Here is a 10245-nt window from a genome sequence, read left to right as displayed (position 1 = left end):
GTTCAATATATATTCTTGTAGTTGGTGATTGAAGTTTGCATGACAATACACATAGCCTGTGGATTTTAATAAGATTGATATTCATCTTTAATAAAATTAGAGATTTTACAAGTGAAATTTAAGAAAAATTATAGCTCTGTTACTGAGATACATAACTAGAACTCAGAATTCTCTAAATGAAAATGTTCTCTATGTATAGAATTGTTGACCAATGATCAGAAAATATCTTAAGGAAAGCCATGTACAGTTAGGTATAATTGATCTGGGTAATAACTTGAATAATAGTCATTTTCATAGACTCCTTTATTTAATTTTTATATTTTATTTATTATTTTTGTTTTATCTTGTGTATGAATATGTTGCCTGCATGTATGTAAGTGCATTTGTGTCATGGAGTGCCCGTGGAGGTCAGAAGAGTGTGGTGGATCCCCTGGAACTGGAGTTATGAATGGCTGTTAGCCGCCATGTGGATGCTGGGACCTGAACCTCTCAACCACTGAGCCATCTCTCCAGCTCCAGATTCTTATTTTATATTGTTAATCTTAGCTTAATAGTTTGACCATAGACTACGTTATACATATCATTGCTAAAGTCTGTATTAAAAGGAATAGATGATGTTACTTTGAGATTCTGAAATTTTCTACTAATATTAATGCTATAATCATCGGCTGGCATTCAGAAGGAGAACATTGGTTTGAGTTCCAGCTAATTCTTTTCTAGTCATGTGACTAGGCATGTTTCTTCACTTCAGTTGACTTCAGTTATTATAGTAGTATGTATACGATTTTTATGAAGATGAAATGTCATAAATAGGTTATAACTCACACTTTGCCACTGGAAAACCTGTATGACCCAGGCAGAGCAAATCGCTTAACTTCTTTTAAGGTCACTGAAATAAGAGAAATGCTAGAACCTATCTGGTCGTGTTATAAGGACTCAAAGTGTTAATGAATGTAAGCCATTTAATCAGTGTTTTCTGTTTATTGTGATATTATTATACAAAGCTGTTAGCACAGTGCTTAAAATATACTAATTATATCATAAATAGAAGCTGTAAAAGTAATTATTGTTCCTGTTTAGAGATTGTTGGTCTTTTGTTCTTGAGTGTGATGATAGCTTGAAACTAAATGCCTTAGTAGCAACATATCCATGAGTCTCACATTCTTTATTGGATTAAGTTTCAGATTCCTCTAATCCTGTTTGAGCCTGGAATTATTATTATCTAAAAGTCATTTGGCAAGGACATGGAGAATTGATAGAGAATGCTAAACTTTATGGTTTTGGCCAGCCAATTATTTGGTGCTTTTGTGTATAAACCAGGATTAAGTCTTTAGAAATGTGTTGGTACCTTAAATAATTTTTCCAAATTTAAGTTGCACCACACTGTAGAGCCTTGATATAGTGTGGAGACACAAGAATGAAGTTATAGTATGCCTCTGTTTTTAATTTTTTTTAAGAAGAAAAAAGTCAAATTTAGCTTAACTAGATGATGAGGGATTATTTAACTTTTTTGGATTATGATTACTACAGACAGTCACTTTTTTCCGAATATCTGATTTACAAATGGGTAGTTGGCCCAACTACTTAGAACTACTACTGGCATGAATGTCTAAGGAAAGTATATTTCCAGTGTTCCTTAACAGAACTTAAAGTTACATAAAAGTATATTTACTGAAATGGAGATTAGTAGTAGTAAACACATTAATAGGTCCTCTAATAGCATTAGCAGGTAGTGATTGGCAGGCTGACAACAAGGGGACACGGGGAATAAAAACCATGTTACACAGTGTGGGATTTCCTATATGGATGTTTGTAAGATATGTAATGTATGTAGTGTTTATGTACATCAGAACACAAACATATACAATACTACTGTTAAGAACAACCTATGTATCTTAATAAAGAAACCATTTTCCCTTTTGTTTTAATCCTTTTTCCTGTGTAGGTACAGGACCATTTCCTGTATAGGGATTCTGGACTGTATAAAACGAAGTGAGCTGATCATCCATTCACTTGTTTCCTGATTATGGATGTGACATGACAGGTGCTTCAAGCTCCTGCTGCCTTGAATTCCCCACCAGGATAGACCAGACTTTAAACTATGAGCTTAAATCAGCCTTTTCTCCCTTAAGCTACTTTTGTCAGAGTATTTTATCACAGAAACAAGGAAAGAAACTAAGACATTAATAAATGTTTCAAGTTTGAGAACTGAAAAGCTTGTACAAGCACAAAAAATGTAGAATAGTGGTTGCCCACAATGGTCCTGTCCACAATTAAGATGGATCTTCCTACAGCAATTAATGTAATCAAGATAATTCCCCATAGGCATGCCTGGGGGCCCATGATTCCAGGATTCTGTCAGGTTGACAGTGAACACTTACCATCATAATCACCTGCTAGTTTAAATGTCTTATGGCATTCTTTGGTCATATTTTTTCTTTACTTTTACATTCCTTTTCACTTATTCATTGTGAAGAAATACATTAGAGATCAGAATGCCTCGATTCTCCCATTCATCCTTTTGCCCTTTCAAGCTTAGAAAATTTGTTAAAGTCACCCCGCTTTATTCTGCTTTATTTTTTTTATCAGTATTTTTAGATTGAGGCCAGCAGAACAGAATTTTTTAATTAATATTTTTATTATTTGAGAATTTCACACAATACATTTTGATCATATTTATCCCCATTCCTCCTTATTCCTCCCAGATCCACTCCTTCCTCCCTATGTTGTAGCTTTCTTTGTGTCCCTCACTTTTAGTTCATTGAGTCCAATTTATGCTGCCTATGTACCCTTCTGTGTGTGGCCATCCATTGGAGCATGGTTGGTTGACTTACCAGGAAAGTCAATCTAAGGAAAACTGATTCCCTCTCATAGCGGCCATTAACTGTCTGTAGCTCCTCATGGCTTGGGGCTTGTGAGCTATTCCCTCCCTCCATTGCTGGAATGTTGATTGGCTTGATCTTGTGCAGGTTGTCTGCAGGCAGCCACAGCTGCTGTGTGTTAATGAGTGAGCACAGTGGGATTGTTGGCTACCTATAGCATAGTCATTTGGCATAGCAGATGGTTTACCATTTGGTAATGGTTTTAATGGTTTTTAATGGTTCTTACCATTTGGTTTAAGGATTTTTTTTTGTGTGTGTGTGTGTGTGTGTGTTTGTGTTTCATTTTTGTTTTGGCATTCCACTTAGTGGGATGAGTGTGTGAAGTACATTTAAACTTGCCTTTTGTTTTGTTTATATATAGGATATTTCTCTTAAAAATGAATTTCAGAGCTGGAGCTGGAGAGATGACTCAGCGGTTAAGAGCACTGGCTGCTCTTGCAGAGGCGGTTTGGTTTCCAGCACCCACACAGCAGCTAACAACTGTCTGTTAACTCCAGTTCCAAGGATCCAACGCAGCTTTTCTGACATATGAAGGCATTGCATGACACGGATGCACTTATATACATGCAGGCAAAACACTAACACACATAAAATAAAAATAATAAAATACTTTCTAAAAATGAATTTCAGGGATACTTGTTGCAATTCCTCACTTAGACACTTGACCTTCCTTTATCCTCTGTTCTGATCACAGGTCGTAATCCTGGCTGAGGAAGTTAAGAGGTTATAAAGTAGATAATTAGGGGGCTGGAGGATGGCTCAGTGGTTAAGAACACTGGTTGTTCTTGCAGAAGACCCAGGTTCTAATCCCAGCACCCACATGGCAGCTAACAACTGTCTATAACTTCAGTTCCAGGGGATCTGACAGTCTCTTCTGTCCTCCACAGGCATTGCACAACACGGGTGTACTTACCTACATCAGGCAATACATGCATACACATAAAATAAAAATAATAAATAAAATATTTTAAAGTGAATAATTGTATTTTGTTCAGGAGTGAAATCTACCAGTGACAAACCTCTGTCTCAGTATTCCTGGCTTTATAGTACTATTGAACAGCTTTGGGGCTGGAGAGATGGCTCAACGGTTAAGAGTACTGACTGCTCTTGCAGAGGACACGGGTTTGATTCCCAGCATCCACATGGCGGCTATGAACCATTCTTAACTCCAGTTCCAGGGGAATCCAAAGCCCTCTTCTGACCTCCGCAGCATTGCACGGCACGGGTGCACTCACACACATGCAGGCGATACACTCATACACATAAAAATAATAAAATATTTTTTTAAATTTAAAAAAATTTAAAAAAATAATAAAAGAAAAGCTTTGAATTAGTCTGAATCTGATGCACCTTGAGCTTCCAGGGATGAGAATTCACCATTGCTATATTTTGGAAAGAGGAGAATCACAGTGTTTTGCTGCTCTTTGAGTCAAGTGAATTTTTGTGTATGTGCTATGCTTCCATATTAATGTGAGGGCAAAATGAAAGTAATTTCAAGTTCTTATGTGACTTTAGTGATTGGAAAGAGGTACTTAACTGACAACTGTGGAAAATGAAATCTTTTGTCTATCTGCAGGTGTTTTTTTTTTTTTTTGAGACAGGGTCTCCCTGTAGCCCCAGCTGTCCTGGAACTCACTATGTAGACCAGGCTGGCCTTGAACTCACAAAGATCCGCCTGCCTCTGCTGGGATTAAAGGCATGCGCCACCACACCCGGCCCTATCTGCAGGTTTTTATGCAGCTCATTCTTTGCTAAGAAAAACAAAATCAGTAAAATGCCATTTCTCAAGAGTGTCCATAATTTGAGCTAGATCGTTTAGCTCCTGTAGTTTGAAGATACTTGAATTGTATATGTTTACTGAGGTAGTTACTGGCATTTAATGTCTAATGTGTGTTCTAGGATCCTGATGGAGAAAATGCTCGTCGGGCACTGCAACGAACGGGAGCATCGTTTCCAGGACACTCCTCTGAAGTGGGATCAGGGTTGATGAATTTGCCACCTTCCATTCTCAATAATCCAAACATTCCTCCTGAGGTTATCAGTAATTTGCAGGCTGGTAGACTTGGTTCTACAATTTTTGTTGCTAATGTAAGTTTAAGCTTTAGTTTAAAAACTTTTAATTGTTCTGATACCTAGTACTAACCATGAGATTATTTAATTAGATATGGCTATAGATTTGTAGAACATTTTTGTTTTTAACTAAAGTAAATAAAATCATAATTATTGTAAACTCAAACCCAATGTATACCTGAAGTTAGAATCTAAACAGAACTAGTTAGGAGTTTCAAGGCAGAGAACATTGTAATTGACAGATATTTGAACAGTTCTTGAAGTAAATCACATGTGATTTTGTACATATAGATGAGTTTCACTCTTACAGCCTTTATATTATGAATGCATGTTATGTTTATATGTCATTTTTTTCTGAGCTCTTGAAAGTCAGTGGAATGCACAGTGCTTTCCAAAAGTTTTTGTTTTTTTTTTTTTTTTTTTTTTCTTAGAACAGATGCACAAGTTTCAAATGTACAAAACAGTATTGAGGAGTTGAAAGATGATGTAGGGAACAAAAAGAAGAAACAAGATAGCTATGGTTGAGCTGGTTTTAAAATATTTTTATTATTTTTATTTTATGTGTATGAATATGAGTATGTGTATGTATTATTTTATTTTATGTGTATTGCCTGCATGTGTGTAAGTATACCAGGGTCGTGCAGTGCCCGTGGAGGTCAGAGGAGGGTGTTAAATTTCCCTGGAACTAGAGTTAGGGATGGTTGTTAGCCTCATGGGGGTGCTAGGACTCGAATCCAGGTCCTCTGCAAGAGCAGCCAGTGCTTTTAACTGCTCAGCTATCTCTAAACCTCAATTGAACTGATTTTAAACAAGTTGTTTTCTATTTGAAAATTATTGTTATATGTTGAGCAAGAGCTAAAGTTCTTTATAGTTTTGAGACTTTGTTTTGTATTTGTGAATGGGAAGAGGCATTTAGAGATGTAACTTTCTCCAATTTTATATTAAAGCTTGACTTCAAAGTTGGTTGGAAGAAACTAAAGGAAGTGTTCAGCATAGCTGGAACTGTAAAGCGGGCAGACATTAAAGAAGACAAAGATGGCAAGAGCAGAGGAATGGGCACTGTCACTTTTGAACAAGCAATCGAAGCCGTTCAAGCAATTTGTATCCTGATTTGTAGTTTTGCATTATTTAATGAAGTTGGAGAAGCTTGATACCATTGTATAAAGTGCATGGAATTTGTTTCCTAGCTTAGAAATCTAGACTTTCATCTTTAGCACATAAAACTGTCTCCATTTTCAAGTACTAAAGCCTAACTCTTAAAACTTGAATTAGTTGTTTTGTTCAGAGGTGGTATGCACTTTTAATTCTCCCTTCCTGCCTGCCACAATTGTATGTGTACGTACTTCTTCTTTTTTTTTTTTTTTGAGAGAGACAGTGTCTCCTTGTAGGCACAGCTGGTCTGTAACTCACTGTGTATATCAGGCTGGCCTGGATTGCACAGAGATCTGTTTGCCTCTGTTTCCATGTGCTGGGATTAAAGGCATGCGCCACCACCTGGCAGTACCTTTGACACTTACTTACTATATTGTTCTTAGTGCAGTTGCTTTTGATGAAGTCTGGTTAAACTGTGGTTAATGAAGATAAAAACATAAACCAAAGGAAGAGACTAATATGGCTGAAGATGTTAAAACAGCACAGAAAACTTTGGACTCCTTTTAAATAAGATCATGTGTGTTCAAGGAGACTTTTCCAGTCATCTTAACTGGCTTTCCTTGACTAATCAACAGCTATGTTCAATGGGCAGTTTTTATTTGATAGACCTATGCATGTGAAAATGGTGAGTTCCTGTCTCTCAGTTCAGCTCTCTGGCTTCTTCAGATCTGTCTGTTCTCAGCATAGCGGTTCTTCTTTATTTATTAACTGTATAATAAACTTCTTTATAATTAGGATGACAAGTCTGTCCCTCATGAAGACTACCGTTCACATGATAGTAAAACACCACAATTACCACGTGAGTAAAAGCTATTAGAACCAACATAGTCTGCTGTGTTTTAATTTCATTATGTACAAAGCAGAACTCTGTTTTTATGCCTACATAGAAGCTGCTCACTTTGAGATTAGTTTGGAGCTACTGACTAGGAAGACTGAAAATAATTTTTTGCTTGTTTGTTTGTATTTGGTAGTTTTCCTTGGCTGCATAGGTAGTGCCTCCTAAAGTATTTAGTAGGTTCATACACAGGAAGAACATCCCTGTAATTTCACCATTCATAGATAGCCACCAGTATAACATTTTGTGAGCATTTTCTTGCAGTCTTTCCTTCTATTTCTACTTTTTGTAACAGCTTAAAACTGCTATATAAATGATTTAGAGGTTGGGCTTAACAGCAAATTACAAACATTTTTTCATGCTAAAAATTCTTTACAAATATTTTTATTCATGTTCCATAACTCTTTTCCTGTTCTATATTTTACATGCTTCTTATCTCCTTTAGTAACCAGCAGAGCTGGTCTCTAGCTACTTGGGTAGCTAAGGCAAGAGGATCTCAAATTCAAGGTCTGCCTTGGCTATGAAGTGAGTTCCAGGCTAGCCTACCCAACTTAGTGAGACCCTACCTCAAAGTCTTAAAAAAGGTCTGGGTATCTAGCTTAGTGGAAAGCACTTGCCTAACCTGTAAATCTCTGGGTTCAACCCCTAACAACACAAAAAAAGGTGTATGTTGGGCAAGTGCTAGGGTTATACTTTAGTGGTAGAGTGCTTATTTAACATGCATTAGCTCCAAAATTCAGTGCCATGACTGAAAAACAAATCCTGAAGTAGATTTAGATAAGTGATTCTTAAGGTTTGCCCACTAATTGGTATAGTCCAAAGGATTATAAAATAGCATTGTAAGTATTCAGTATTAACTATTGTTCATACTATGTCACTCTGCACCTTCTCTGGTTACTGTTAAAAGTTTTTAATGTAATACTTCAAATATACAGACAAGAAATAAAATTACTCTTGTAGTAGTTAACATTTTCCATACATTTATTAATTTTTTTAACTAAGTAAAATTTTATAAATTGACTTGATATGCCCTTCCTCCTTCCGGTGTGTGCTGTATGCAGAGGAAACAGCTTGTGAATATAGTGTTTATTATGTAGATTTTGATTATGTGAATACACATTTATGCATCTATAAACATAAGGAATTGTTTTGCTGAATCTAAAATTTAGTGTTACGCCATATATGTTATTCTGTAACTTGATGTTTTTTGTTTTGCTTTTGAGATTCTTTATTACTAAAAAGCTTTTGGCTTTTTATTTTATGTGTATGAGTGTTTTGCCTGCGTATATGTTAAGTGTACCTGTGTTATGCAGTGCCTGAAGAGGCCAGAAGAGGGTGTTGGATCTCTTGGAGCCAGAGTTACAGGAGGTTGTGAAGTTGCCCCACATGGGTACTGGAAGCTGAACTTGGGTTCTGTGCAAGGACGATGTACACTCTTAACTGCTGAGCCACCTCTCCAGCCCGTTATAATTTCTCTGTTTACTGGCTTAGTATTGCTAGAGATTGGTCAGTATTATTAGTGTTTTCAGTATATGGAATTCTCTTTATTGTTTCCTTCCTGTTTCTTTAGTTTTTTAAATAATTTTTTTTCATAACTCTTAAGTTGAATCCTTATTTCACTAATTTGCAGCCTTGTCTAATATTAGGACTTAGGATCATAAATTTAGTTATTCTTTGTAACTTCTGTTCTGAATTGTTTTTTGTTATAATTAATTTTTTAAAGTTTTTATAAATTACCACTACATTTCTTGAGTCTTACATATTTGAAAATTTAAGTTACAAGTTTGAATTTCCAAATGCATGAGTTTTTTTATATCCTATTAGTTTCTAATTTAGGTTTAGTATTGTAAGACATGGTCCATATGATTGTGATTCTTTAAAATTAATTTGTAATTTCATTATGGATGTCTTATCATAAGCCATTTTTATACGCTGTATCCACCAAACCAAGCTTATTAATCATTTAAATTGTCTTACATCCTTTCTAATAATTTTATCTATTTGTTTTTCAAATTTTGGGTGTGGTGGCACACGCCTTTAATGGTGGACCCTCTGTGAGTTCGAGGCCAGTCTGGTCTATAGAGTGAGTTCCAGGCAGCTGGAGCTACAGGGACACACTCTCTCAAAAAGACCAAAAAATAAGAAAATTTATTTTGTGTGTATGAGTATTTTGCCTACATGTAAATGTACCCATGCATGCAATGGCTATGAAGTTCAGAGAGGGCGTCAGATCCCTTGAAACTGGAGTTAAGGATGTTGTTAGCTGCCACGTGGGTGCTAGGAACAGAACCCTGGTCCTCTGTAATAGCTAGTCAGTGCTCTTATCACTGAGCCATATCTCCAGCCCCCTACTAAGAAGTGTTTAATGGTAAAATCTCTCATTAGAATGATAGATTTGAGGCTGCTTTTGCAGAGGACTGGGGTTCAGTTCCCAGCATCATTATAGTGGCTAACAACCATTGTAACTCCAGGTACAGGGGATCTGATGCTCTCTCCTGGCCTCCTGGACTATTGTACCATACATGGTATAGTTATATGCAGGCAAAACATTCATATACGTAAAATAAAAATCAATAAAATATAATAAAACATTTTAAAAGGAATGATAGATTTGCCATTTTTCTTGTTTTTATTTAAATATTTTGAAACTAGCACATATATCCCAGATTAGAATTGATTTATTTTCCTAATGAATCAAATAATTTATTATAAGGTGATTTGGTCTTTCATAATTATCTTTAAGTCCTTTGTGTAATAATAAATACAACAGTTTTGTTTAGTAATTTGATATTTTTTCTTGTTTTATTTTTCTTGTTTTTGTGTACATATAAAATACTATATTTTATTATTTTTATTTTATGTATATTTGTGTATTGCCTACACGTATTTGAGTGCACCTCAAATACATTTGAGTGCAATGCTGCGGAGGTCAGAAGCAGGTTTTGGATTCCCCGGAACTGGAGTTAAGGATGGTTCATAGCCAGCATGTGGGTACTGGGAATTGAACCCCAGTCCCCTGCAAGAGCAGTCAGTGCTCTTAACCGCTGAGCCATCTCTCCAGCCCCCAGGATTATAGTTTTTTAAATGTTGGTTTGTCACCCTTTTCTGTGAAATTGGAGAGTTTATATTTATTGGTTCATTTGGATTAATTTCCATTTTCTTATTTTGTGTTGTGTTTTTCTGCTTTACAAACACTTATTTTTCTCATTTTTTAGTGATAATCCTGGCTATTTTGTCAATATAAAACCTGAGGTCAATTTGATTATTTTCTTACTCAGTAGTAGAATGTCTGTAAAATACTCTTAA

At 35.8% G+C, this 10245-nt stretch overlaps 1 protein-coding gene across 4 annotated transcripts in view; it reads left to right on the top strand.

Annotated features, from left to right (window-relative positions):
- Myef2 (myelin expression factor 2) overlaps positions 1 to 10245 on the top strand; it is a 50028-nt gene that overhangs the window by 15436 nt on the left and 24347 nt on the right. For all 4 annotated transcript variants that reach the window (XM_008849365.3, XM_008849353.2, XM_008849374.3 and 1 more), the window contains exons 6-9: positions 4782 to 4970; positions 5900 to 6053; positions 6680 to 6729; positions 6840 to 6903. In XM_008849365.3, the coding sequence (XP_008847587.1) occupies positions 4782 to 4970; positions 5900 to 6053; positions 6680 to 6729; positions 6840 to 6903 (457 nt within the window). The remainder of the gene's footprint in view (positions 1 to 4781; positions 4971 to 5899; positions 6054 to 6679; positions 6730 to 6839; positions 6904 to 10245) is intronic.

This window comes from Nannospalax galili, unplaced genomic scaffold (genome assembly GCF_000622305.1).
Source record: "Nannospalax galili isolate Female #2095 unplaced genomic scaffold, S.galili_v1.0 scaffold891, whole genome shotgun sequence".
NCBI lineage: Eukaryota > Metazoa > Chordata > Mammalia > Rodentia > Spalacidae > Nannospalax > Nannospalax galili.
Note: the sequence above shows the minus strand (reverse complement) of the source record. Positions and strands in the feature narration are given on the sequence as shown.